This window comes from Botrytis cinerea, chromosome 3 (assembly GCF_000143535.2).
Source record: "Botrytis cinerea B05.10 chromosome 3, complete sequence".
NCBI lineage: Eukaryota > Fungi > Ascomycota > Leotiomycetes > Helotiales > Sclerotiniaceae > Botrytis > Botrytis cinerea.
The window spans coordinates 2,269,727-2,296,136 of record NC_037312.1 but is presented as its reverse complement, the minus strand read 5'-3'; the positions used below and the strand labels follow the sequence as shown (position 1 = coordinate 2,296,136).

The 26,410-nt window shown below is 42.3% G+C and overlaps 10 protein-coding genes across 12 annotated transcripts; 8 read left to right on the top strand and 2 right to left on the bottom strand.

The window, feature by feature from the left end:
* The first annotated feature begins 57 nt into the window (after positions 1 to 57).
* Positions 58 to 1,559, top strand: BCIN_03g06800 (hypothetical protein). The gene is made up of 3 exons (XM_024692097.1): positions 58 to 903; positions 977 to 1,164; positions 1,239 to 1,559. Exons 1-3 carry the CDS (start codon positions 680 to 682, stop codon positions 1,412 to 1,414), a joined length of 588 nt encoding a protein of 195 aa, XP_024547871.1. The 5' UTR covers positions 58 to 679; the 3' UTR covers positions 1,415 to 1,559.
* Positions 1,560 to 1,561: 2 nt separating this feature from the next.
* BCIN_03g06790 (hypothetical protein) lies at positions 1,562 to 2,669 on the top strand. 3 transcript variants are annotated; one of them, XM_024692094.1, is made up of 5 exons: positions 1,562 to 1,979; positions 2,079 to 2,141; positions 2,220 to 2,315; positions 2,454 to 2,456; positions 2,507 to 2,669. In XM_024692094.1, exons 1-3 carry the CDS (start codon positions 1,650 to 1,652, stop codon positions 2,289 to 2,291), a joined length of 465 nt encoding a protein of 154 aa, XP_024547869.1. In that variant the 5' UTR covers positions 1,562 to 1,649; the 3' UTR covers positions 2,292 to 2,315; positions 2,454 to 2,456; positions 2,507 to 2,669. The 3 variants fall into 3 exon arrangements, with proteins under 3 accessions (XP_024547869.1, XP_024547868.1, XP_024547870.1); XM_024692095.1 differs by having other exon boundaries at positions 1,562 to 1,994; XM_024692096.1 differs by having other exon boundaries at positions 1,562 to 2,016.
* Positions 2,670 to 5,787: 3,118 nt separating this feature from the next.
* On the top strand, positions 5,788 to 7,633 carry BCIN_03g06780 (hypothetical protein). The gene is made up of 2 exons (XM_024692093.1): positions 5,788 to 6,994; positions 7,081 to 7,633. Exon 1 carries the CDS (start codon positions 6,129 to 6,131, stop codon positions 6,927 to 6,929), a length of 801 nt encoding a protein of 266 aa, XP_024547867.1. The 5' UTR covers positions 5,788 to 6,128; the 3' UTR covers positions 6,930 to 6,994; positions 7,081 to 7,633.
* A 185-nt stretch (positions 7,634 to 7,818) lies between these two features.
* Positions 7,819 to 8,875, top strand: BCIN_03g06770 (hypothetical protein). Its single transcript, XM_001555433.2, has one exon. It carries the CDS (start codon positions 7,893 to 7,895, stop codon positions 8,535 to 8,537), a length of 645 nt encoding a protein of 214 aa, XP_001555483.1. The 5' UTR covers positions 7,819 to 7,892; the 3' UTR covers positions 8,538 to 8,875.
* Positions 8,876 to 9,454: 579 nt separating this feature from the next.
* Positions 9,455 to 10,413, top strand: BCIN_03g06760 (hypothetical protein). The gene has a single exon (XM_024692092.1). It carries the CDS (start codon positions 9,476 to 9,478, stop codon positions 10,187 to 10,189), a length of 714 nt encoding a protein of 237 aa, XP_024547866.1. The 5' UTR covers positions 9,455 to 9,475; the 3' UTR covers positions 10,190 to 10,413.
* Positions 10,414 to 10,983: 570 nt separating this feature from the next.
* On the top strand, positions 10,984 to 12,321 carry BCIN_03g06750 (hypothetical protein; the record flags this gene model as incomplete). Its single annotated transcript, XM_024692091.1, has 2 exons — positions 10,984 to 11,948; positions 12,018 to 12,321. 2 exons carry the CDS (start codon positions 10,984 to 10,986, stop codon positions 12,133 to 12,135), a joined length of 1,083 nt encoding a protein of 360 aa, XP_024547865.1. The 3' UTR covers positions 12,136 to 12,321.
* Positions 12,322 to 14,099: 1,778 nt separating this feature from the next.
* Positions 14,100 to 15,370, bottom strand: BCIN_03g06740 (hypothetical protein). The gene is made up of 3 exons (XM_024692090.1): positions 15,050 to 15,370; positions 14,622 to 14,983; positions 14,100 to 14,509 (listed from the first exon to the last, which is right to left on the bottom strand). Exons 1-3 carry the CDS (start codon positions 15,202 to 15,204, stop codon positions 14,271 to 14,273), a joined length of 756 nt encoding a protein of 251 aa, XP_024547864.1. The 5' UTR covers positions 15,205 to 15,370; the 3' UTR covers positions 14,100 to 14,270.
* A 351-nt stretch (positions 15,371 to 15,721) lies between these two features.
* On the bottom strand, positions 15,722 to 18,043 carry BCIN_03g06730 (hypothetical protein). The gene is made up of 3 exons (XM_001555429.2): positions 17,447 to 18,043; positions 15,999 to 17,397; positions 15,722 to 15,945 (listed from the first exon to the last, which is right to left on the bottom strand). The coding sequence occupies exons 1-3, from the start codon at positions 17,685 to 17,687 to the stop codon at positions 15,888 to 15,890; spliced, it is 1,698 nt and encodes a 565-aa protein (XP_001555479.2). The 5' UTR covers positions 17,688 to 18,043; the 3' UTR covers positions 15,722 to 15,887.
* Positions 18,044 to 18,245: 202 nt separating this feature from the next.
* BCIN_03g06720 (hypothetical protein) lies at positions 18,246 to 20,652 on the top strand. The gene is made up of 2 exons (XM_001555428.2): positions 18,246 to 18,749; positions 18,801 to 20,652. The coding sequence occupies exons 1-2, from the start codon at positions 18,477 to 18,479 to the stop codon at positions 20,244 to 20,246; spliced, it is 1,719 nt and encodes a 572-aa protein (XP_001555478.2). The 5' UTR covers positions 18,246 to 18,476; the 3' UTR covers positions 20,247 to 20,652.
* Positions 20,653 to 23,387: 2,735 nt separating this feature from the next.
* Positions 23,388 to 25,759, top strand: BCIN_03g06710 (hypothetical protein; the record flags this gene model as incomplete). Its single annotated transcript, XM_024692089.1, has 5 exons — positions 23,388 to 24,106; positions 24,180 to 24,324; positions 24,396 to 24,473; positions 24,538 to 24,701; positions 24,775 to 25,759. The coding sequence occupies exons 4-5, from the start codon at positions 24,688 to 24,690 to the stop codon at positions 25,757 to 25,759; spliced, it is 999 nt and encodes a 332-aa protein (XP_024547863.1). The 5' UTR covers positions 23,388 to 24,106; positions 24,180 to 24,324; positions 24,396 to 24,473; positions 24,538 to 24,687.
* Positions 25,760 to 26,410: the final 651 nt, after the last annotated feature.

Below are 26,410 nucleotides of genomic sequence, written 5' to 3'. Positions count from 1 at the left end.
ATGAAAATACAGACACATTTATACAGTTGTTTCCCAGGGACGTGTAAAATCAACGATGCTTTCCCCCCTAGAGCGTTGCTACGGCTTGTTTGTACAGTCGAGTTAGCTGGTTTGTTACAGTTACAGCACACCGGTGAATATGAGTGCAAGTCCGCCAGTCTAGCCAGCAGAATATCTACTAGGGACGAGGGAAGGGATTCGTTTGTTGGCTTGGTTTCTTTGAATCCTTGGGGATATTCTTATATCTTTCCCAATAGAGTATAAAATGGCATAGATGGAAGACATAGTTTATGATTGTACCGGCCACTACAATGAAAGTTCCAAGGGATGTGAAAGAAGCACGGGAAGACAATGTGAAGTGGAAATATGGACATGCACGTCGATTGGCTGGCTGGCTCTGATTTGTATCTATGGTTTGAACGATTCGATAACAAATCTGTTTGATTGAATGACGCTCCGCTGGCCCTCCGGGGGCCACTGCCGTGGGGGCAGACTAAATATGAAGGAATATGTGAAGAGGAAACACTTTTATATCTTCAACATTTCGAGCGCAGCGAGCTATGGGGGTTTGGGGGCTTGCCCCCATCAATACACAATCTTCCAAGTAATGATAAAATACATCTGACAATATCTGTACCACCACCGTCGAAAAAAGGAACAAATCAAATCAAACTTCGTCATGTCACATTGTTCTTCCTTCTTTTTCTTTCACTCCATATCTAAAAGGAAAATGAGACTTGCTATGACTCGACCGACGCCAAATCCACGAGGAGTCGGGACCTTGACGACAGGCACAGTCACAGTCACAGTCACAGTGAGACTTTACATTCCACCATTACCTCAAATCACCCCAGCTCCCATGTCAAACGCGCTAGGTATAGTCATGGACAACCAAGCCCCTGGGTAAGAGCTTTATTCTTGGACTTTTGTGACATGGCAATAGCATATCTTGGTCTGACCTGACTTGCATCGCCAGCCATATTGTACGTACCGGTGAGAACCTCCCGACCGCAAGTCCCAAGTATTTCTTGCCTCTTCACACTGGTTCGAGAAAGACTTCCCCTATTTCAAACCCAATACAGTGCTTGTGCAGAAATGGCGATTTGTCTCCAGCTGAACATTTCACATCATCGACATCTCACCAACTCATCAGCTCTGATACCGGTACTCCACTCTCAAGCTCAAGCTCCAGCCCAAACCATTAAAAGATTAAAAGATTAAAAGTTGATAAATCCTAGTGCCACGATTCTGCACCTCGATAACCAATCGATCCTTGATCTCAAAGCCTACAGCCATTGGAACAGCCTTGAAGAAATACAACAGGGCATATGATACAACTGACGGGGTATCGGTATTGCCCGGTTCCTCAGGATGCTCACATATTATTCAATCTGTGTTGATATCAAATTCTTGATTCAATGGTGCAGCACAAAATAACACCTACTCATCAGACGATGCAACATGATAGAATTGCAAGATATCATGGCCAACCTCCGAAATCTGTACACATATATCACCTCAAAGAAGAAGAATTATTCGAGAATACATTACAGGTCACATAGATCTCTTCTTTAGCCTATTGGACTTTGCATTTGTGACAACTGAATATCTAAAATGAAATTTGTATTTGGATTCTCTAATCTATCTACATGCATACACATCCAATCCGACCGACCCCCTTTAGAAGCAATTTTTGTTCGTCAAACATTCCTCAAACTGTCACTCTCAATCGGGCAATACCTCTCGGAAAACCAACCAATATCAATATTCCATTTCCTCCATCCCTTCCTTACCTCTCCCTGATAAATCTCAACATGCATAGCGAGCACATCATCCATTCTCTCCAATCTATTCTCAAGCAACGAACCAACCCTCACCCACTCTCAAATCTATATCATCCTCCCATCCATCCCATCCATCCAATCACCACACCCATCTCGTCTACCAACTCCACTCACAAACATGACCGACTACAAAATGTACAACCACCCATCGTATGCAATGAGTAAACACCAAGTGACTCATTCTGACATCTACCAATATATATATATATATTTCCGCACTAACAGATGACATAGATGACATCCAGACAGCCAACCAACCCAGCCGACGAACTATCAACGGCGAACGGAATCCCTGGAGTAAGTCATCATCATCATACCTACCATACAAGATGATAAGTTCGCTGCATAATCTGCGTACGCTGATTCGATTTGAAGAGAAAGTATACCTACCGGATACCGTATTCTACCTACTTACCGGGTAGTTTCAACATACGCCTGCCTAGCTAGCTTACTAATACTATCTGTATGTATGTATGTATGTATATTACATAGGTAACTATCGATTTCGCTTTCGTCTCTCCATTCTATACCGATATATATATATAACTTATATCATGGATGGAACTGTACTTACTAACTGAATAACTAACTAACTCATTGACTGACTAGTAAGTAAGTAAGTAAGTAAGCAGAGTACATAGTAGATGATGACATGGGAATAGATGTAAAATACTCTCTCTGCAATAATGCGCAAACGAATGAACGAACGAACGAACGAATGACTAGGAGGGGAGGGGAGGGGAATCGATATCGATGGAGCAGAGCTAATAACGAAATAAACAATGCGTGCGTTTCTTAGATATGATATGATGGGATATTTAGCCATACTTGTAGTTTGTTTGTATGTTTGTTTGTATGTGCAGTGTGTATATATATATATATATATATATATATAAGTTCACTTCGATCTATTGTTTTGTATATATCTACCTACCTCCCTACCTACCTACCTACCTAGCTATTAGTATCGATCGATCGATCTTTCTTTTGGTTTTGGTTTTATTTTAATTTTAGATATAAGTTATACACTTACATACATATATACATACATACATATATAGGTAGGTAGATAGCCTCCAGGTAATACAAAAGGTAGCACAGATGTGATTTTTTGCATGTGATTTTTGATTGTCTTTTTCGCTCGCTGGCTTGGCAGGATGATTTATTGTTGAAGAGGGGAGAGGTAGATAGATAGATTTTATAAATAAATTACTACTTACTCCTCATCTGTATAACATCTATCATACATCCATGCATATATATACATCTATCAAACCTACCCCGCCGTAGCAATTTGAATCAAATGCCTACCTAGTACGTACCTACCAACCAGTGGGTTAGTTCATTCAAGTCAAGTTAAGTTAGGACCTAGCTTGGGGCTATAAGTGGAGTAGAGTGGAGCCAAGCACCAACTACCCAAATCTCATTTGTCATTGTCATTTGCATTCTCATGGTCATCGTCTATTAGCCAGTTCGTTTGAGTTGGGTAGTCGAATTTAGGACTGCTGTGTGTGGTGGGTGTGTGGGACGCACCACGGGAAAAGGGAAAAGGGAAAAGTTTAACCAGGTGCGCCATGGTTGTTTTCGTCGTGACTGATTTACTGAGGTACTTGCTTACGGTATTTACTTTATGATGATCGGGAGGGTGATGGGATTGCGCCTGGGTTAGGTATGCTATTTTGAGGATTTTAGGTTTGGGGCTTGGGGGTTTGGTTCGAGGCTAGTTGGCTGGGGATGGAGGGGGGTAGGTACTAGGTAGGTAGGTAGGTGGGTGGGTGGGTGGTGGTTCTGGAAATGGAAATGGAGATTGGAGATTGGAGATTGGAGATGAGGGTGTGGCGTTTGGAATGGGAGGGGAGGGGAATGGAATGGGGGAGTAGAAGAGGGTTCTTGCCCTTATCTCGTGATTTTTCGGGAGGGGGGTGATGTGATGGTGTGGTAAGGTAGGTAAGGTAAGGTATTGGTAAGAACACCGGTCAAATCATCCAATGGTGGGAGACACTAGATATGTATGTACGTAGGAAGTGAGTTGTACGAGAAAGATTGGTGAGGTGGCATTTTCCCAGTGTGGGGAATGGGATGTGTGAGTGATGGGTATGAGTAGAGAGAGCTTTATTTTATGAGAGGGGTGGTGTGTGGTTGTTGTTAGGGAATTGCGATTGGGAAAAGAAGAAGAGGGGAAATTGGAGAGAAGGCTTGGAGCGGCCCGAATGTGGATGAGGATGAGGATGGGTGGTGGAGGGTTGAGGGTTGAGGGTTGAGAGTGTGGATGGGATGGGATGGGATTGGATGGGATTGGATCGGGATAGAGAATCGAAGATGGCTAAGTGGAGTATGTGAGGGTAAGGGCAATTGCCCTAATTTGGGGTTGTTTTGTTGAGGGGTTGAATTGATTTGAATTGCATTGGGTTTTTGGCTTGGAGGGGTTGTTTACATTGTGGAGTAAAGTGATGGTGGGGTGGAAAATGACATTTGCTCCCGGTGAGTATTCTGTACAGTTATATTCATTTCGTTGTATCCATCACAGTAATAAAGTTCCAGTGGACTTTTGACATCTGGAGAATTTATGGTTAATTCATTCATGACTTTATTACTTCCACTCGTTTCTTCAAACTTAGTTGTCTTGGGTGCTTCATATTTTTCTGCGCATCGAATACTTCTTGGTCTCTTCCCGGCTGTCCAGAGAAGAATGATCCTCATGTATTTATCCCCCTAAAAATTCACATCACTCACTATTGCTTCATATCCATAAATTCTTGGACAAAAAATCCTCCAGATTCATATCACTAAACTAGAATCAAATGGTATCGAGTTGGTATAGCATCCCTAATACATGGATTCAAACGGGGTATCTAAATAAGACCCTTTCTCTTACAGGACGTCGTGCTCAATATTTACTTTCTCGCAGGATGAATCTTCTTCTAGAGAAATTATTTCATAGGTTTTTATGTGTTTAATGCATGTATGTAAGTCTGCACGTTATGGGAATTATATAGGGCTTGTTGTATAGTATGTCGTCTACTCTGGGGCTGACTTCATTGCTGAGCATTATTACATCACATTGATGATTGAAAACTCCGAGGACATTCACAAGTGCGGAGTTTATGGTTATCATGGAATCACTGGGTGATTTTTTCATTCATCGTTATGTTTCTTTCTTCTGTGCAGAGTCTTTCGGAGTAGAGTAGGTTTGAAAAGGATGAGGTAGGTTTTCTGATCTGGGGGGTTTTGTTGTTGCTTTGTTTGTAGCAATAATATTGTTACTCTGTACAGGGGATAATTTGATGTACATTCTAATATCTGTTATTTTAAATATGAACTTTCAACAAGCTGTCATGGAATGGAAATGAAAAGGGCCGGAAAGCATAGCTCGTTTGCTACTGGGACGAAAGGGGTTTCTAGGTGTTTATGTTTCTATCCTGCGTTGCTTTCAGTGGAATGATTGGTGTAGAACTTATGCTTTTCTTGGTGATGGGTGGAATGGCTTACGGTGAGAAGGCTCGTCTCTGGGGCATTGCGCAGCGATACGCAGAATGGTTTTGGCTCTTAAACGGCTCGGTTGTTGAGAACTCGAAACCAAAGAAAAGGGGAGCGAGGTCCACAAAAGAGAACCATTACAGGACAACAAATAACCGGGTGCCGTTTGGAAGTAACAAAGTCTGACTTCCAGAGGAGTAATCATCCGCCAACGAGTATCTCTGATATGAGACTGAGAAAGAACGGCGTGAATGATTGTAGAGGGAATGGAATGGCAATGCCAAAGGAGAGATTATTGTTTGATGAGACTGTAGATACTTGAGGAGGTGCGTCATTTGGTATTTACAGTCATGAAATAATTGAGTGGTATACCCCATCGATGAGTTTCTCATTTTGATTATTACTAAGACTTCTCTATAGTATTTATCATATTGAGGCTTTGTAGAGAAATTGGGGTGGAGTACGTGGAATAGAGTATGATATGTGGTAATTTGCTTTGGTTTTCTCTCTTTTGCGATCGGAAGGAGAGCATTTTTGTGACTCTATCTTCCAGATATATCCAATTAATGACTGTAAAGTTTAGATTCTTAAAGAGACATAATTGGCTCATACAAGATTCTTCTTGGAGCCACTGGTGTTTTGATGGGAATAAAAGGATAAAGATTCGCAGGGATGGAAAAGCTTTCCTCAACCTCTCCCTTTTTGCTCTCTCTATCCTTAGCATCACATATCCGTCCAGAAAACTTCATACTATTTCAATTTCTCAAGAGATATCTATATCTACAACCATCATCACACTGAGCGGCTATGCCACCCCCAACAAGAACTTTCTGGAACCGACCTTGGGCCAGCTACAATACAGCATTGCAGGAGTGTAATAATTGTCAACTAACATTTACACTCTACAACTGCGGGTGTGTCAGAATGGCTCTCCCAGATTTCGACCAAGATCCCCTCAGCAAATCATGCCGAATCTTTCCCCCTTCCGAACACTCCTCCAAGCCCAAACCAACCACAAGGCCCAAAATTGTCTACAAGAGAAAAAATTCCGGTTGTGGAAGAATGAATGAAAAGGACTGTCTATGGAATGTGGGAGAAGAAAACCAATGTCCATATGACCCCAAGAGTCATCAAGATTGCGAAAACTATGTTCACATCTATAGAAAATGCACGCATGTAGATACGGCCTCTGTGCGAATATGTCGGAATGAAAAAGATCGTCGCGATCGAGAGGAACCGCGGAAACACGTGCCACATATTGTCGGGAGACTTCTTGACGATTTCTGTAGTCGAGAATGTGTGGATAAACAAGCCATTCTCGATTTCGAACAAAGAAGTTTGGAAGAGGAGCATGCCCGAAGAAGAAGAAGAAGAAGAAGAAGTGAGAATAGGACTCAGGAAAGAAATGAGAGAGTGAGATATCTTAGTTATGATATGCAATACCAACGGAACCGAGAAACTCAGAGAGCTCGCAGTGATAAATCGTCGACTTGTGATAGTGTTTCGACGTCATCGAATTACTCGGGATCGTCAAATCGGTATTACCGGTATACCGATGCTCAGCTTGAAGAAATCTCGCGAAATGCCGCTTGGAAATATAGATATTAGCGAGGGAGGAGACGATGGGTATACTTGACTCCTTCGATATGAGACTTGTTGATGTACGTTATTTTGTAAGTTTGGCGAGTATATTTCAGTCATGTAGATGGCATGTCTTTTTGGTTAGCATGGGTGAATTGCTAATAGCACCTAATACTAGGATGTGTGTTGGCGCAGGGAGTGAGAGAGTTTTATGTGGAGTTCAGGAGGGAGTCTTGGGGTCTATTGGTTATTTATCATTCGGGGAGTTTGGGGAATGGCTCGATATGGGGCGTAGGGAGAAAGTTCTGGGAAGTTTCTTAGTTGTTTTGTGGGAATCGAGTCTATGGGTTGAAGGATGGTGACTCTTTATCTTCAAGATTATACGAGTGTTTTTCAAGTGCAGACTAGTTTATACTGCAGTGATTGAATCATTATGAAACGGTTTCTTTATTTCTCAGAGCTACTCGGGAGGGATTCAGAGAAATGTCCACGGGGTGAGAAAACCAGTGAGTGTCGTTATGGAAAGAATTCTTCTGGAGAAATGGGCAGGAAGAAAAGTGTTCGTTGGAAATAGACGTTTTGCGGGCGTGAGGAGGTTATCGTGGTATACGGTGTTTGATAACTCACTTTGGAGGCTTCTTTGATTTCTCTAGTCTTATGATTTTCGGCTTTGATAGAAATGGGGATCCTCATCTGCCACTATCCTAAAATGAATATCATATCAATGACCACAAAGTACAGATGTATTGGTTGACTCGAAATAGGATAGATTATTAGATTCATAAATAATGGTCTCTTGAGTCTTAGTTGGGAATCATTCTAAAGGGACCCAAATAGATATACCTCAAAGAATTCTGATTCCATATTAGAGATTCTTTTTTACTTCTTGTTTGTATTATCAATATCACATTTTCTTGGATTTGAAAACACTTTACATCTTTGATCTTTAAACTGAGTTAACAACAATAAACATACTTCCATTAAAACACAATGACCTACCGTCCTCCACACTCCACCTCTCAAAGAGAATACTGCAATAGTAACCTACCGCAGACCACCCAAGCGTTTGGCTTCCCTCCTTCACATCTATATCCCCTACCAAATTCTAACACCCCCATCCGGGATCCGCAATACAATAGCCGTAGAGATTACCTTCCCCAATCCCCGAAGCGAATCAAGCGTTCCTACTCGCCGCTGCCAAGACCACCTATAGGACCAATCCCAACCTTACGTGTACCTTCGCCAACACTTCCAGGGCCGCTTCCTCGCGCCCAAACACACCCATCTGTTAATCCGTCTGCTTATGGTAATATCACTCCTCGCCGTTCGGAAGGCAGAAGACCCCAAGGAAATCCCAAACAGAAAATTCGGGAAAGACCTGCCAAAAAGGGTGCTCATGAAGTAGAGAAAAGACGCGAAGTGGAGTCAAAGAATGAAGGCGAAAAAAGCTTGGAAAAAGAAAAATTGGATTATCGAAGACGAACGAAGAAGGATCATAACGGCCCGGTTGAGAGACGGGAGATGAGATCTAGTGATGCTGCTGCTCGAGGCTTTTACAGAGATGGGGATCAAGGAAACTTGGAGAAGAGAGTCCGCTGGAAGGGACAGACTTTTCGAGGAGATCTGCGTGGTTAGTTGACTGTGAAACTTCTGAAGCTTGGTAAGTTTGTCTATGCTTTAGGTATCTGTTTGATATGCTACTTGGACGAGCTGCTGGATCTCTACTTGCTTTGGGAACTCTCTTCAGGATATGAATGTGTGAGGTATGTCCTGATATGCGGCATAGAATGGTGCAGTTTGGGAATTTGTTTAGTTTCTTTAGTCTTTTTGGGGGAGGGGGCGTGCCAAGAGGGAATATTGGGAAAAAGGTATCTTCAAGGGATATTACTGCGGAATGCAGACCCATTTTAAAGGGAATTGGCTCAATATTTGACATCTATTAGATTCATAGGCAAGGGTTTTATAATGAGTCAAATTGATACCCGGATAAGTCCATAAAGATTGGCCTTGCTGGTTCGAGGGACCATTTTATGTGTTCCGTTTCATAAGAAAATTGAATTTTGCTCTCGGTGCTTTACAATATTATGTCTTTGAAATCCTTGTCATTCTAATCTTATATTGCCCATGTTAGGCTGTTGTGGCGAATACTTGAGATATCTTATACTGGAAATCTCTTACCGATTGTCACACGTAGGTGATAACTTTTCATGCTGATAGCTGTGGGTATACTACAGTTGTTGGATTATTAGAAACCCCAAAGATTATTCATTGAGAGAAGACCACTAATGTACAATCACTCTTGAAGTTTTGTTAATAGAGGAGATGACTTAATCTCCAAGTTAAGTTCTTAATATCTCATGACTATCAAATGTAAAGTATTAGTAGGCGTTGACTGCTTTATTCTGAATGAACTCTACATCGGTCTCACTTGCATGGAATCACTATGAAATCATTAATTTTATCTAGCAGTCATTTGTAGTCTGGAGCAGGCTATAAGGATTGAGGCTCTGGTTTGGAGAGGCTTTCTTTCTTTTCCTTTACATCAACAACTCGAGTCTATCTAGATACCTCATATGAGACTTCAAAGATTTGTAGTATCATCGAATAACAATAAACATACCCACATCCCCAGAATTTCATACAAAAACCACCGTCACCAAGTCATTCGCTACCAGCCTGAAGAATTCGCTTCCCAGGCATCACAAACTACCGCAACGGCCTACCTTTCTCCTTCATATAAGCAACACACATCACAATACGCTACTTCAGTGCCGCCGATTGACGAAACTCCCCAATGGTCAGATGCGAATTCCGTGTCGAATGTGTCTGAAACAATATCTATACCACGATCAGAGATCGAGAGATTGATTCATGAAGATACAGAGGGAGACCGCCGACGATGTGCAAAATGGAGTCAATGGGCCCGTGAACAACAAGAAGAAGACAGACCGGCAGTTGGAGCTGAGCCTGTTCGTATATGGGATGAGTATAGATATAGACGCGAGATACTAGATAGACAGACACAAGAATTTGAGAAGGTAAAAGTGGAAGCTGATGAGGGTTGGAAGGATTATTTACAGAAGTCGAAAGCAAGTAAACAGCTGGAAGCTGAAAGACAGGAGAGATCACGCACAAATTCCTCAAGGAATAATCACTCAAGAGGGGAGCAGGCCACTAGATATGTGTCTGGAACATCAGGTCGACAACTCCCTTACACACCTTTATCGAATGAAACCCTTATCAATATCGCAAAGAAAAGCGACAATAGGGGCAGGCGCAGATACTAGATGCTGCAGGGAAAAGATTGCGCTGTGAGAAGTATGTGGTAATTCATGCCTACCAGATTAATAGTGCTGGCACTGACTAGTATAAATCAGCCAGTCGGAGCTTTTGAACGATTTTAGTTAATTGGGGGTGATATTAATATTTTGTTGATTTGGGAGCAGATTTGAGAATTTTAAGAGGAAGTTGATATGTGTTTCGAAGAATTTAACTATGTTCAAATGCACCACGTGTTATTAAAGTGAATGAGCATACCATACCTACATCATGCAATTAACAGGCGATGACAGTTCAATCAGCAGACAAGTTAAGTTCTTGAAAGATAGTGAATGTGAAGTTAGAAAGTCGCCGATAAACTTAAAAATGTATTTGCTCCCCTTGAAATTTTTCGTCTTACGGAAAATTAAGTTTATGCTTGTTGGACACCTTTCCTCGGTAAAAATAGGAGAGGCCCTACATCTCATTTGACGCAACCATCAATTTTTGGTACTACATCGACTTCCTTTCGAGCATGTTTCAATCATGAGTATATTATCACCGATTACTGTGGAGTTTAGAATCAGTTACTCAGATAAGAATTACAGAGTCACAAGTCAATTGTGTTTTTGATTCATAAAGAGAGTTTGGAGTTACCTTGCAGTCAATATGGATTGGTACTGAACCCTACAAAAAGGATCAGATTCTCTTAGACTCTCTCTTTTCTTTTAAATTCTCTTCATACGGAAAATACACATCTGTTTACCAAACTTTGAACCCTTTACATATTTTCTGACAATACACCACTCAATATCAAGTAGCTATGTCTCTTAAAACCTGGCCCGAAGAAAAATATCCTGGTTGCGATATGACGTTGCCAAAATGCAGAATATGCATAGTTCAGTACTGGATCTATCTTTGTGGGTGTATTAAATTTACCTGCCCGGGTGTTCCTGATATTAGGAAAAAGGGTAGCTGCATGACGTGCTATCAGTACCTATCTATTGATGGACAACCGGAGCCAACTACAATACCAAAGATTAGGTGTAATGAAGTACTGACTACTTGTGGGAAAGAGAGCTGTGCGGAGATCTTCAAGCTTCCGAAGTGCCGAGTATGCACAAATGAGATCATCATCTACAAATGTGTTCATTTGCAAGTCAAGAAATCACACCGGTGTGAAGGGTGTCTTCTTAGCAAGAGCAGATATCCCAAGAGTCGACCAGAGTTGCGACTTATACCCCACAATGAGAATTTGTATGGCGGCGAGGTCTGTGAGAATTATCTGGACCACGAAGAACTTCGAGAAAAGCGAAAGAAATTGACTTCCCAGGAAAGAGGTGGTATTGAACAACTAGACCGGCAGCGAGCGGCTTTCGATGAAGAGTTCGAAAGAGAAGAAAGGGCTAGGCGGAAGGCTTCGTCAAAGTTCAATGAGAATCAGACCCAACACAGTAGTCGACCAAAACGTAAAAACCCTGATATTAGTCACCGGAGACCGGATATGACAGCGCCTACGAAACCAGTATTACGTGAACACCGACGCACGCAATCACATAGCTACGGTCAACCAGAGAGCCACAGGCAAGTAGACCCTGACTATCCTAATATACCGGACGTTACATTTCGGAGACCAACGGTGATAATGCATCAAGAGCCAACGCGACCGCCATACCAGGGCCATCAATATACATATGTACGGGAACGCGAGCCAGAAACTCAATACTATCACACCCCGGTGATTACATCGAGTCATGAGTCTATAACACCAGCTTATGAAGGTCACGGGTATGCTGGGGGATATGCTGGGGGATATCCGCATGGGCAGCCAAATTCCCAGTATACCCCTTTCTTTAGTTCTGCGACACCACCAGCTTGGGAACAGCCACAATCTCCATTGATAATAGAAGAAGATGCACAAAGATATGCAGACTGGGAAAGACAACGGCAAAGAGAAGAAGCCCGTCCCAAGTAGGCAGAGAGAAGAAGTTCCAGGAAAGCTTCTCATTATGGAACCACCTTAACCCGAGAAGATACACCTCAGAGGAAGTATAGAGCTTCGAGGCGATGATCAAGCTACCATGCTGAGTATTCTTCGATTGAGATAACGTACTGAGACGAGTGGATATTTTCAGTAGAGTTCAAATCATTACTTGTGGGAGATGTTTCTTGGTAAGTTTCTTGATGACTCCACATGCTCTAAAAACATTACTAACTCACAATCACTGCCATAGTTTCGCATAAGGGAAGATGACTCTACTTTGGGGGAATTTGGATCACAGTGTGAGTCTACACTACACAGTCATGATATGGTATTAGCGGAATCATGACCGAATATCTTTCTTCTTATTCAGGAGTCACTTGGAGTCTAGAGAGAGGGTTATATGGGTTGAGGCCTGCTGATTTTGGATTTCTTTTCTTCTTTTGTTCTTCATCAACAATTCAACTTTACTTTCATTACATTCAAATACCACACACCTTTTGAAACATACCTATCTTGAAGTGCACGCCTGTATCAAATTGTATCATGTCAGAAGGACCTCCACGTGCATTTGTTGACAGTGGCTACATCGAAGAGAGAAGAGTCTACGCCCCCATTCCACGAGATGTGCAGCTACCAAGATGCAATACTTGCCACATACACTACCAGTTCTACAGTTGCGCATGTTACATAGAACATTGTCCTGTATGGGCAGCGAACGAAGCGAGCTGCAAAACATGTATTACATCCGAATATAGAGATGGACAAGCAGAGCCCACTACCATACCGGAAATCACTGCTAATCTAGAAGCTATGTTCTGTGGAAAATTCAATTGCGGTGAGCGTCGTGAGAATCTGTGTCAAAATACAGGGGCTGGTGGACGGTGCAAGACTACGATTTCTGTTTACGCATGCGCAGATATTAAAATAGACACCCCTCACTTATGTATATGGTGCAACAGTACTTATGCACCGACTCGGCCGGAAATCGTGCTCAAGCTCCATACCGGGGTTACCGGAGTCTGCGAAAACTATTCCCAACACGAACACGATCGAAGAGAGCGAGAGCGAGGGCGGGGGCGAGAAGCGATTATGCGGTGGAGTACCCTGATAGACGCCTCTATTGAAGCAGACAGACAAGCGAGATCCACTCATTTGAGGGAATATAAACGGCAGAGACGTGCCCGAGGAAAGTAAGAGCAAGATCTATATCCCCAAAAACAAAAATTTCGAGAAGCTAACGGCAGTCAGAACAACTCAAGAATCTACATCCGCATCTGCATCTATATCTACATCCACACCATCTAGACACCGCCATTCCTCACGTGGAAACAGAAGAATACTTTCCTCGCGAGACTCTGGTTCCAGTCCCAGCCACACCTTGTAAATACCAAAGTCGAGTCTGTTAGTATCGCATGACATCAATCGCCACAAATGACAAAAGCTTGGGGTGTACATTTGGCTTATATGTGGAGTGTTCATATTGAAACTTGCGGAGAAATTCTACTAGGTGAGTAGCTCTACCTCATATCATTGATATGTTGTTAGATACTGACTTGTAGATGCCCGCAGGTGTTCCTATCAACGAGACTGAAAAATCGCCCGCTTGGTCGTATAGTCGAGTCACATATGACTTCCTATTACCATGACTCAATAACGAATTCTCAACCAATTCTCCCCGGAAGCGAAATTCATCAAGTTCTGAATCGGGGAGGGCTTCAACATTTCAACATTATCTTCCTACTGATCTTCATTTCTATAAAAGGAGATTTCTTACTATTCCATTTCTGTATTCAAGGCCGATTTATTTCTTGAGGAGGAGTTCCGATCACATTGTATTTTAGAATGGAGGTTAAATTTCATTTGTCGTTGGTGTTGTTCTCTCGACGAGTTTGGATAGCAGGCTATTTTAGAATGAGGTCAAATTGTATCGTTGTTTTACTCTATCCAAAAGTCTTTGTATCTGTGCGTGATAATGATTGTGTATCTTGTATTGGTAAATTCCTTGTTATAATGAGATGCAATAATTTGAAATTGATGCGTGAAGATCCTAATAATAAATGAAAAGAAAGCCCATGAAGAAAACCGATATGTATACATTTCTTAGTCCATCTCAACATTGCTCAAAATTATCCCTGAGTCCTGAACTTACTATCCTTTCCCTCATCATGGTACTTTTCGTAAAGAAAATTCGCTCCTATAATTGTCAGATTTTCTCTCCCAGCCCATTCTCTAATCCCACTTCCCGGTTTCTCGAAACCCCAATGTTTCCTTTCCTCAGGCCCTTCGATATCCACATTATCACCCTCTAACAATACAAATACATATCTATGTTTTCCTGTTCCTCTTGGTGGCGCCGGTGCTTTATCTATTTCTTCTAGTCAGCCTTCTCTTTTCTTCCCCCTCAAGCTCGTCCTTCCCCTTACACCTGTCTTCCCGACAAGAAAAAGCAAAAGAATAATAAAGAAAAGGAAACTCACAATCAACAACTCCCACCTTTTCCAACTCACTCCCACTCCACTCCCCACTGACCCCTTCCTTCCCAATCACAGCCTCAGGAATCCTCGCAATCCAATGACACATCTCAGACATACTATCATCATCCCTCGAAGGTGCGTCCGGATCTGTAAGAATGATTGTCAAACCGCCCTGAACATGATGTTTTCCAGGACAGAAAACTTGGATCGAGGGCGCGGATTGAGTTTGCGAGGGGAGGAGTTTATTGCCTAGTTTTACTTTCTTTAAGGAAGACGAGGAAGGAGAGGGGGGATAAGAGGGAAGAATGTAACAGGTTGGAATAAAGGGATCGAGAACATCAGGAATGATGGATGATTTCTTCAGACTAGACACCAAAGAGTTTGTTAGCATGGTGATTATTTATATCAGGTTGAGGACGACAGGTACGGACATTTTCTTAATTCCTTTCAAGGACTTAAGTTTCTCAGTACGTAGTCCATCAGACCCCCAAACATCATAATTGTACAATTCTGGAGATAAAACAAGGGCGGAGCTGAGCTCAACGAAAGCCGCTAGAAGAAGTGTGAGGGATGTGAGCAATTGCATTTTAGCTATATGAATTGGGCCGTTTGGATTTAAATTTCTGCTTGAAATGTAATATCGTTTTGATAAATGAACGGAAAGAAGTTGACGTTGAAATCACACTTCTTCATATAAACATCCGACATTCTAACACCCGTCTGGCTGGGCAGACGTTGCAATGACGTCGACCTGCTCAAATGCGAGGGGTAATCACGTGAAATCTTCTCCAAGTGGCAATTACGACGGCGATGCAAGAGCTATTCTCATTAGTGAGAAGCTCTTGAAGATGTATGCGAATCAAATTCCATAGATGAGCGTCGAGGAGAATATGAAAAATTGGAATACATTGTACCTGTATTTGAATTTTTGCTGGTGGAGGATCTCGTCCATGACCAGGAAAAAATTCCAGATCCCAATTGAATCACAGTTTTGGCTGGAATGTCGTTAAATCTGGAAATTATTTGATACCAGCATGACTTATTTTTTTCACGTCAAAGATATGTAATGGGAGAGAAGTCCCAAAGGGTAAGATAACTAATAATGTGCGGGAGAAGAATAAAATATTCATGAATTATTTATTTGATCAAAGCCGCTGTATAGAAACAGCTTCGATACCTCTAAGTTTTAAATGATCTTTCAAAGTCGATCCCCGTATTACGCCAATCATCCATGAATCATACATATCTCGAGGCTCATTACATGATCATCTATGAGACTTCCTTGACACGACACTTCCATCCGGAACCAGCCTCCAGTAATGGAAGACTATTAATTGTTAGATATGGCATGAAAAAGAGAAAAAGAGGAATAAAACATACCTAGCACCGAGACACCATCCAAGCTCATTACCCTTGAGCTTCTTTGCAATCTTAACCTCTCTGTCAATTGGCATTTCATAACCCGTATGCAACAAAGCCATCATGAAGTTCAAATCAAGACACCATTCGGGTCTACCTCTCAACTCCTTTATGGCATCAGGGATACCAGTAAACATATCCCAGTGAGATTCGCCACCACAAACTTGGCTAGTAAGATCGTGCATCTCACGTAGAGTGAAGGATTCTGGCATTCCAAGTGGATCGGTACGGTCGAAGAAGTATGAGAAAGTGTAGACATCCTCATGCTGGAAGGTTTTTTCTAAAGAAGGTTGATGAATACCATTGAAGGAGCAAGGTGCAACTTTACATTCGGCTTCCTTGTACAACATCTTTTCTGCGAGTTTGCGGCATTGAGCTGGGGATGGGGAAGAAGGGCCCTTCATGACGAACTCGTTCTTCTCACCCAACTTAGCACGAAGCGGATGTTTCTCGTCAAATGCAATATCAACCGAACGGTTCATGCCTGGTGCAATACAAGGATTGATGATTGGTGATGCGGTCCAGGAGAGGTCTGAAGGATTGGCTGCGTGAATATCATCGATGAGAGTCTTGTGAATTGTTTCACGGGCTGCCATTAGACCATACCCCAAGTGAGAATGCTGGTAAAGCTCGAAATCTCTTCCGCCAAATGTAAGCTTGTATTTATGGTCACCTTCGACCATCTTCTCAGGCAGTTTGAACTTTGGCTCAAAGACAACTTGGGTCGAACCTCCACCAAGATCGAAAACTGCTGCAGTATCTCCAGGAGCTGGGCCTCCAATTTTACCGAGCAAGAAGTTGGTTGTAATCCAAGCGTAGACACCCTCGTCAGTACCATCCATAACTTGGACTCCACCCTTTTCGTCAGATACAACTGCGAAAGGATAGACAGTCTCCAATCTGGTACGAACAGCCTTGAGAATATTGTTGCTCAATTCCGGACCAAGTTTTCTTAAACCAGCAGTAGCTTTAACAGCCACAGGAGTACAAGACTTCAATGCATCAGGGACAGTTTTCACTGCAACATCCATGAGCATATCGAGACTCTTTGCAGCACCTTCAGCATCGGCTCCATAAGAACTCAATCCGGAGCCGCCCTCTTTCTTTTCAGTCATTTTGAATTCCTCAGACTCCAACTCTGGTGTAGGACCGCAGTTATTAAATTTATATACGTGAACTCGAGATCCGGTACTTCCAGCATCAATCATGATGGCATATTGAACAATCGGCTTCGACTTGCTATAGGATTTCGAGCACTTCGTTGTCCCATAAGTCGAATCGGATGGAGATTGTCCATCATTAGCACCACTCTTGACTGTATCGACAGCACCTTCGACAGCACCTTCGACTACACCTCCAACTATTCATGTTAGAAAAACGATAAGCAAGGATTTTTCATTGTGGCATACCCGTGTTTGATACCTGTGTACCACTTGGGGACAGATAATAGAACAAGAACACTACGAAGAGCAGGATTCCTCCCGTCTTCAAGTATCTGGACCGCTGACTTTGGGTCATTCTGGCGTTCTTTGATTTCTCCAGTTTGGACGCGGCGCTTTCGTTTGCGCCTGAATTACTATATCTTGCAAGTTTTTCGTGAGGGTCGTGTGATGTACTCTTCGATGGGAGAGAGACAGAAGTACGTCGCATCTGCGAAAGAGCGACTAGGAACGATGAGTAGAACTAACCACCTAGACTAATTACCAACTCAAGCCAAGTAAATATAACTAAAAAAAAGCGAGTGAAAAGTTTGGTAATGGAAAGGATTGGTCAAGTTCCAGATCCTATTACTGAGGTAGACTTTTAGGGAATGAGAAAAGAACAGAGCTGTTCCTCTTTTTTAATTTCATAAGAATAAATTTAAGTAAGGGCAGAAATGGAAATGAGAAATAGGGGACGTTTTGCCTTCTATCCTTGCATTGGAATTGAGTACTGTGGCTAAAATTGGGATTGCGGCGACGAGTGATTGGCCGATGTGATGTGTGTTGTTAATTAGAGTGAAGGACTTGTGGAGGTGTGGAGATATCAACGCCTCTCTGATAAAGATTTTCGTTTAAGTTTCGGAGCTTATCGAGAGAAGCATGATGTGGAAGAGTGATTAGTCATCTCGTAGTCACAATCAATCGAGACACCCTCTCTGACGGCAGGGTTTCTGTATCGATATGTTACTCACACCCTTCGACCGAATGTCCGAAACATCGTCAGCTCGAAGTTGCCTGCGCCGATGAATCTCATGTCTTTCATCCATAGAATGATATAGAACAGATACTATACCCTACATGAAATCCTCTATGATGTTGCCTCAATAAACACCCTAAGTTTGGTTTTCCTTATTTTGCTTTTTCCTTTTTCTTGGTACTTTCCTCTCTCCCTCCTCTTCTACTGACCTGTGCATACCCTTTTCCCGCCCAGCACACTCAAACTCGCAGCAACAGAATAATGAACGTTCAGCTCTATATCTATGATCTGTCCAAGGGTCTAGCGCGCAACATGTCAGCAGCTTTCTTGGGAGTCCAGATTGACGCTATTTACCACACCTCTGTTGTCTTTGAGGGCATTGAATATACTTACGATGGAGGGGTCAAAACCGTCAAGCCTGGCGAAACCCATCTGGGTAAACCATTGCAGATTCTAGAGTTAGGGAAGACAGATCTGCCTATGGATGTGATTCTGGAATATCTGGACTCTTTGAAAGAAATCTACACCTTTGAGGTAAATTCTCCTGCGATTTCAACCCTCCCGCCATAAGCTAATTGCATGTAGGCGTATGATCTCTGGAAACATAATTGTAACAACTTTTCGAACGATTTTGCTACATTTCTGGTAGGCCAGGGAATCCCAGAGTATATTACGAACCTCCCGGAAACTGTTCTCAACACTCCTTTTGGCAGAATGATTCAACCGCACTTCGATGATTATGTTACTTTGAATACTATGAATAATGGCGGTCTTTTGGGCATTCAAAATACAGAGGATCCGCAGCAGCAAGCATCGATGTCCCAGGTTCGACATGCCCAGACTTCTACTGAATTGAACAATCTCTTGAACTCAGCCAAGAAGAAATGCGCAGTTATTTTCTTCACCTCCCATAGTTGCGCTCCTTGCAAACCTCTATATCCTGTATTTGAGCAACTCGCAAAGGATGCAGGACGCAAAGCCGTTTTCATAATAGTTGATATCGCCCGATCATATGAGATTGCCACAAGATACAGTGTTACCGCGACGCCGTCCTTTGCGACTTATTTACAAGGCGAGGAGGAAAAACGTTGGGCGGGAGCAGATGTAGCATCTTTACAACAAAATGTAGGGCTTCTGGTACAAATGGCGTTCCCGCCACATGGACATGAGTCTTTACGTTTACCAGCACTTCGTGCACCAAACATGTTGCCAGTTATTTATACTAAAGTTCCGCCACTTGAAAAGCTCAAAGCAAAGATGGGACCTGCTGCTGATATTCCAGCAGTCAAAGGCGTTCTCCACTTTGTATCAGAGGGACAATCAAAGCCCGCAGCACAGACTCATCTCCCGGATCTAGATGCTTTCAGTTGGTTTTTGCGAGAAGCCCCTTCTAAATTGCCAGCTGAAGTCTTGTTTACAATCGTTGATGTCCTTCGATGTGCTCTTGTGGACCCAAGACTTAGTGGTTACTATGCCGAGGAAAAGAGCCACAAAACTATTGCTCCACTATTCTCACATATCAATAGTCTTAAAGACTGTCCCTATTCACTCCGTTTAGTTGCACTTCAAGCAGGTTGCAATCTATTCACAAGTCCCTTATACCCTCAACATATTCTTGGCTGTCCGACCCTAACCAATCCTCTCGTTCAACTGATCACAACCTCCCTGCTTGACGACACACATCATAACGTTCGTGTCGCAGCCGCAAGTCTTGCCTTCAATATGGCATTCGCCAATTCTAGTCTCCGTATAGAAGACCACAAGGAAGTATTACCAGAAAGCGAACAAATAGAACTTGCTGCATCTTTACTAGAAGCTATACAAGAAGAAACGGAATCCCCAGACGCATTAAAGGGATTTTTATTGGCGTTTGGACACTTGGTATTTGGAGCCCCGAAAGATGGAGAGTTGGTGGATTTATTGAAGAGTATGGATGCTGAAAGGACTATCATGGGTAAAGCGAAGCCCTTTCCTAAGGAAAGTTTGATTAATGAGATTGGGCAGGAGTTACTTGGGAAGGGCTTGGAATAGGTGTACTAGTGTACCTAAGATACTTGGTGTTAATGGGCAGTAGATTGAACAATATACCACTTTTCCTAAAATTGCAAGCCAATACTTCATGTGTTTATTCTTTTGGGATGATTTGCTTCGACATTGGCAAGGAAGCGAGAAGCTTAGAAATTTAGCTCAAGCGTGAAGGAGAGTAGTGGTGATGTTGAGACTTCTGGGGCAGAGAAGGCAGCTGGAGGAAAGAAGAGAAGCAAGAAGATTTGAATACTATGTTCTGTAGCCACAGGTCATAGTCTTTTGTCGAATAATTAGGACTACAGTTTGCAGTGTACAATTCTAAACACAAAAACACACAGAGATACCAACAAGATGTCAATATGCCAGATTAGATCGCATTTCCATTTTCCTACCATGAACGCCTCATCCAAATATTATCCGTAATCGTGTCTTTTCATTGTATTATTTTTCTTATCCAACTTCAAAGTTACATAATACATGATTCCATGGTCAAATCTTGATTGACATGGATGGTTTTTGGCTTCTCTGTTAGTTAGATGCCATTTTTTGTTTCATTACTCACTCACATTGTGAATTATAAATAGCGTACTATTACTATCGCTCTTGTCCCTTTCCCATTATCACTCTTCACTCTTCATTTTTATTTCACCTTGTAATGTAATGGGGATCTCATAGTTCTCATCTTGTTAGATTTGGGTTCAATTTTGAATTTGCTTTCACTTTCTGCACAGATCTGTCTTTGTTTATTTACTTCCTCATCGGGGTTGATATTTTTTTTTTTTTTTTTTTTAATTTCCGCAAATCAAATCATGTTGTGAAAAAATCTGATTCGTAAACTGAGGGGGTGTTGCACAAGGCTGAGGTTTTTGATATGGGGAGTTGGGTTTGGGGCTGATGGATGCTTGGAGAGTGGGAGAGTGGGAGATGGATGCAGAGGTGGTATAACCTGCTCTCTATAGTATAGTATGAATATCAACCTTTGGAAATTATCCATTAACATGTAGAGATACCAAAGACTGTTGAAGTGTAAGACATGATGAGCGAGATTAGTAATGTTCATCGCTTATGATGGGGTAGAATTTCGCTTACAATTTTGGTGCACGGAGGGGCTGCGGAGAAGAAGTGTGCATTTGGTGTGTGATTTGTGGTGAATGAATAGTAGCATGAAACACTATTGCAATCACTGGTCGATTTTGAGAGCAGGTTTTAAGTATATCGGAAATGTTTGGGGAGTGTTTGGAAAATGTCGCATATATGGTTGATGGCTGTGGTAATATCAGAGAAAGAACATGATCGAAGTTGTGACTTCCAGTGACACCACAGAAGATCGGTGATGGGGCCCTGTGTTTTATTTGTTTGCGGTATAATTTCGATTACTCTAGATTTAAAAGGGCTTCAAATCTCTTAGGTAGAAATATCGAGTAAAACCACCTATCCCCTTTCCAAAACCCGACATTGAGAATTCTCCATCTTGCTGTTCCGATGTGTGCAGATGAGGTTAGGGATAAACAGAGAAAGAGTTTACTATATTTTAAGTATGCAGAGGAAGTGTATGGTAGGTGGCGGTGGTAGGTGTGTGTATTTGTTTCGGGTTGCGGGGTCGCATGCGTGATTTCCAAACAGTATCGCCACCTCATGGCAGCCGCAGAGCTACAGGGCTGCAACTATATCGATTAATATCCCTCGTGTATCTGATTCAAACATCCCGGGTGGGAAATGGACTCTTGATACTTCCCAAGTACTCGTCTTGCCCCGCCTTTCTCCTACAATTCTCCACACTTACCCCACACTTCATCTCCTTCCGAGACCGCACTTATGCTCCGTATCCGGAATACACAGTACGAAAGACCCAAGAAGCTATAAGAGGGGAGGCTTGTATCTCCAAACCTTCTCAACGACAACAAGCTCTCTGAGACCGAGACAGTTCTATGTGGCTTCCGTTTCTCCTGACATGGTTCCACACCCTTACTTTGCCATCTGGTAATACTTTATAGCAACAACTAATGGATTCTCTATCAACTGTAGGCTATCTGCTTCGAAAAATTTCTGCATTCATCAGTATGGTACGGCCTGAAGATAGGCCGTTGTTGCTTTCAGCGGATTTCTAAGGGGCGCCGAGAGCGGAGCGAGCCCGACAGAGAGATTGAGCTCTGCTACACATCACATGTAGCTCCAAACAAGAAGCAAGACACAAGTAGGTCAACAGCTTCTATGAAAGATGTGCTCTTGCTTGAAGATGCAAGGTCTTGTTTTGCGACCAAGCCAAGTTCTGATAAGGCTTGAACCTCCTTTCCAACCTGTTACAGATATGAACAAGCTAGCTAGACCTTCTCTCTATATCTTTGCTTGCACTCTCATCGCATTTGATCCAGCCGCTCATACTAAACTTCCAATATTTGTGGATCGAGTCACTTGCCTCTTTCGTGGTACATTGTAGGGTTCTTAGGCTGCACTGTATGATATGGTCAGTCTATGAGAACGAATGCCTTGGAGGGTTTCTTAAGAGGGTTACTACAGCATTTTATTTTGAATTGTATTTCATGCTTTAAAGAAATATATCAGACGAGACTTGCGATGGTGCAACTTTGAAGTTGCGGTAAGATCTGAAAGGCGTATGGGGTTTGGAGCACTGTGGCAATGAAGAAGTTCCAGAGTAACACAGCTGGCCATTGCAAGCAGATTGAGAGGTTTACGAAAGTACCTAGATAATATTTGGGCTCAGAAGTCGAAGAGAATAAGTGAATTGGAGAAGAAATTGGTTGGTGTGGTAAGATATAGTTGAAGATTATGAAGCGCATTTCACTAATCTTTGGTTCAATCATATTCCCAGTCTGCACCATTCTTTGCCGCTACCAGAAAAATTATAACATCGAGGCACTTCCCATATCCGCATAACAAGCAGGACAAGGCTACAAGAAAAGAAAAAGGCGTTGAAAGCCCTGACTTTCTCGAAAAGCTATTCGCTCGGTTAAGTTTGTGGTGGTCGAGGCTTGTTGCTGTCTAGCAACCTGGTTATAATATTTCAAGCTTATTGTTCTTTCGCACAATAACCACTTTCGACCACAATATCAACTTTTGAGAAAAACTTGCACAATAAACCTCCAGAAACGACAATACCAATCACACTCTTTTTTAATACTCATCGCTTTGCGAGGAAATCAATCTGCTTTTGATTCTATTGTGGGTACTCCAATGCCATCATATAAAAGAATGCAGTTGCATCCTTCTCGATTTCCCTTGAAATCAGAGTCACTCGATATCCCATTCCACTACAGAAAGCAAACACCGATCTATCAAAACTTACGTTTTTCACAGGCCTTTTCAACAGACAATTCCAAGTGTCAATCATCCAAAGTAAGTAATCCTCAGCATTTCCATCATTTTCATGGTCAATACCGCGCGACCTTTCCATCCTGCCATTCCAGCGAAGAACCTGCTCTACCAACCTCAAGACCACCAATGCTAACTTGCGTCCCAACAGGATTTTCTCATACGCCATTCTTGTTGATCAAGATCGTGTATTTACCATCGAGTAAGTCAGACCTTTGAACTGATATGAGGTTTACTTTCTTCCACATTCTGCACCACTCCCAATTTCCTCAACTTTCTTATTCTCCGATATCGCACAATCTTTCTGATTCTCTCCTGCATTTTCCCTATATGGTATCTTGCTAGTCGTATTTCTCCCCTTCGTCTTTCTTCAGTTTGAAGCACATATCTCTCCTACTTGTCCTTTTTCATCCGAGTCCTATATTTCTCATTCAACATTCATGTACAGCGTACCAAGGTTAAAGGTCTCATCGCTAACTCTTAGAGTAGCTCTTTAATTTCGACTTACCTGTTTTCTTTAATACATTTGACTTGTAAGTGCTTCTTTTTTCCTCTTTCATAATGACTAGTTCTTGAAAGATTGAACACCTGCTTATACCATAACAGTTTGAAACCAATACTTTGTACTTCCTCTGTTGTCCTTTATCGATCTTGAAGACTGCTTCAGTGTTTGTATTTCGCCGACAACAAGCTTCTGCGGCTATCCTTTGTCACTAGGACCAACCTAACAAGTTTTCTCGATCTACGATCGGTAAGTACTTTCTGTTGCTTTCACTTTCTTGAAAGCCTCTCAAAATCGAATATTTGCTTACATTAAAACAGATTTTGGGCGGTCTTCGTCTCTGCGTCCCTTCCTTGGCACCAGAAGCAAACTTACAAATATCTTCTGATTTTTGACCCGTAAGTAATTTCTATACTCCTCAGCGAGAATCTTCATACTGGGCGATTACTTACACGGTAGCAGTACATCAAATCTGAAGCCCCTCGGTCGTTCCTATCGGCCCTTGGAACTCAGCATAGTCGACTCTCAATACCAAGTTTCAGTGTCGTTTCTATCGACACCGAAGATATAACAAGCATCCTCTTTCTCCGTATCTCACCATCCAGAAACATCATGTGTTATATTCAGTAAGTGCTTTCAATTCAAAGCGGTGCCGATCTAGGCTCCATGTTTGATAGATTACGCTAACTTGTTGAGTAGCGACAACATCAGATGGTTTGCCAACATGCCACTCGCAACCATTGCAGACTTTGAAAAGGCCGCGTGGCTTGATCTTGCGCTTACAAGAAAGCTCGTCGGTAGAAAACCAATGATGCGTCTCAATTGGCTCAACCTTGAAGTGAAGTCCGTTAGATATAAGCCATTTGGCGAGAATATCGCGGTAGTTCAAGCTCCCAAGCCAGTCGCTACAACCTTTTCGTTCTTCACTGAACTTGCTACCGAATTGCAAAACAAAATTTGGATTATGGCATCGCTGGAATGTTCCCGCTTTATCACAATCATCGAGGAAAATGTCGATGTTAGCACACACCCTAATGATGACCAGTATACAGTTATCGGAGCTAAGCGCCCAAGAGTTTTGTACACATGTAAAGGTGCCTTATCTGCCATGGTTGGCATTTATAAACCAATGTTCCACCTTAATTCATCCAGGTATCATGGCGCAAAGAAGGGAGTTATGGTCAATCCCGACATCGATACCATCGATTTCGTGTCTCTTCTCGACTTTCAAACTCCTCCGTTGGATTTTGTTGGAGCTCTTTTGAATCCTGGAGAGCTCTCCGGAGTTCGTCATGTTTGCCTCCCCGTGCAAGAATTTCACGACAACTTTCAATCCGTTGCTCAAGTTATTCGCAACCTACCTTCACTTGACACTGTGGCAGTTGAGACTGAGCAGGTCGATCTAACACTTCCTGACACTCTCCATATCCAGTTTTTATTCGCAGACATCCGTTACGCTAGACCTGACCGATCACCACGCACTGAGATGACCATAATGGTCATGTATGGCGGTAACCTTTTCATCGGTGCACAGGCCATTGGCATACTATTCAATGACGTTACCAACTTAACTCATCAAGCTGGCATCCTTGAGTCGTTGGCAAAGATGAATCTAATGATGAGGCAAGAACCGAACTTTCCTGATAGGATTCTTGCTTCTTTCAATTACCGAAACTTCTGGTGAAGTATCTTGAGACTTTTCCGTTCTTCTCCAAGGTACATGGTACATCCTCTTACCACATGTTCCGTGTCTTCACTGACATCTTGCAGATTTGAGATTTATTCGACATATTTGTGATTTTCCAAAATACAATGGCTAGGGTTTTGCTTTGTTCCTTTAATTAATAATGACTTGTGTCGCCATATGTGGTGGTAGAATTTTTTGAAATTGGTGCGTTGGATGCGATCGGTTTTTGCATTTTCTCTAAGACTGTTTTGGTCAATGAGCTAGCAATGCTATTAGCTGAAGACCTATAAAACCAATATATAATTGATTTCAAATATACAATCTCTTTTCCTATGATCATGCTGTGATGATTGCAAAACAGCGATCGCATAAATCTGCAGCAAATGCTTCCATACCTCCCCGAAGTCGTGGCAGATTTGGAAATGAAAATTTGACAACACCTTACGTGAAGGTAGGACGAGAGGTTAGATATAAACTCGGTCTGATTAAACTAAACAACAGTAAGCCCAGCACCTTTTCAGGGAAGCGTTCCAAGTACTTCGTCAGACTTGGACTAGTATTGACCAAAATACTGGGCAAAATCCATAGCATCATGCCAATTCGCAGTGGAAAATATTTCCCCAAGGACCGTAATCCAGCAAGGGCTCT

What these genes read in the sequence shown, in the direction of transcription:
- BCIN_03g06740 (XM_024692090.1), bottom strand. Translation starts at nt 15,204, where the DNA reads ATGCAATTGCTCACATCCCTCACACTTCTTCTAGCGGCTTTCGTTGAG. An exon ending in TTGAAAGGAATTAAGAAAAT is followed by an intron (nt 14,984 to 15,049) that starts GTCCGTACCTGT and finishes TTTGGTGTCTAG; the next exon opens with TCTGAAGAAATCATCCATCA. An exon ending in AAAGGTGGGAGTTGTTGATT is followed by an intron (nt 14,510 to 14,621) that starts GTGAGTTTCCTT and finishes TAGAAGAAATAG; the next exon opens with ATAAAGCACCGGCGCCACCA.
- BCIN_03g06730 (XM_001555429.2), bottom strand. Translation starts at nt 17,687, where the DNA reads ATGCGACGTACTTCTGTCTCTCTCCCATCGAAGAGTACATCACACGAC. An exon ending in TACACAGGTATCAAACACGG is followed by an intron (nt 17,398 to 17,446) that starts GTATGCCACAAT and finishes TAACATGAATAG; the next exon opens with TTGGAGGTGTAGTCGAAGGT. An exon ending in GGATGGTGTCTCGGTGCTAG is followed by an intron (nt 15,946 to 15,998) that starts GTATGTTTTATT and finishes AACAATTAATAG; the next exon opens with TCTTCCATTACTGGAGGCTG.
- BCIN_03g06800 (XM_024692097.1), top strand. Translation starts at nt 680, where the DNA reads ATGTCACATTGTTCTTCCTTCTTTTTCTTTCACTCCATATCTAAAAGG. An exon ending in ATGGACAACCAAGCCCCTGG is followed by an intron (nt 904 to 976) that starts GTAAGAGCTTTA and finishes TTGCATCGCCAG; the next exon opens with CCATATTGTACGTACCGGTG. An exon ending in ACTCATCAGCTCTGATACCG is followed by an intron (nt 1,165 to 1,238) that starts GTACTCCACTCT and finishes GATAAATCCTAG; the next exon opens with TGCCACGATTCTGCACCTCG.
- BCIN_03g06720 (XM_001555428.2), top strand. Translation starts at nt 18,477, where the DNA reads ATGAACGTTCAGCTCTATATCTATGATCTGTCCAAGGGTCTAGCGCGC. An exon ending in AAGAAATCTACACCTTTGAG is followed by an intron (nt 18,750 to 18,800) that starts GTAAATTCTCCT and finishes AATTGCATGTAG; the next exon opens with GCGTATGATCTCTGGAAACA.
- BCIN_03g06790 (XM_024692095.1), top strand. Translation starts at nt 1,650, where the DNA reads ATGCATACACATCCAATCCGACCGACCCCCTTTAGAAGCAATTTTTGT. An exon ending in AAAATGTACAACCACCCATC is followed by an intron (nt 1,995 to 2,078) that starts GTATGCAATGAG and finishes CAGATGACATAG; the next exon opens with ATGACATCCAGACAGCCAAC. An exon ending in CGGCGAACGGAATCCCTGGA is followed by an intron (nt 2,142 to 2,219) that starts GTAAGTCATCAT and finishes TTCGATTTGAAG; the next exon opens with AGAAAGTATACCTACCGGAT.
- BCIN_03g06770 (XM_001555433.2), top strand. Translation starts at nt 7,893, where the DNA reads ATGACCTACCGTCCTCCACACTCCACCTCTCAAAGAGAATACTGCAAT.
- BCIN_03g06780 (XM_024692093.1), top strand. Translation starts at nt 6,129, where the DNA reads ATGCCACCCCCAACAAGAACTTTCTGGAACCGACCTTGGGCCAGCTAC.
- BCIN_03g06760 (XM_024692092.1), top strand. Translation starts at nt 9,476, where the DNA reads ATGAGACTTCAAAGATTTGTAGTATCATCGAATAACAATAAACATACC.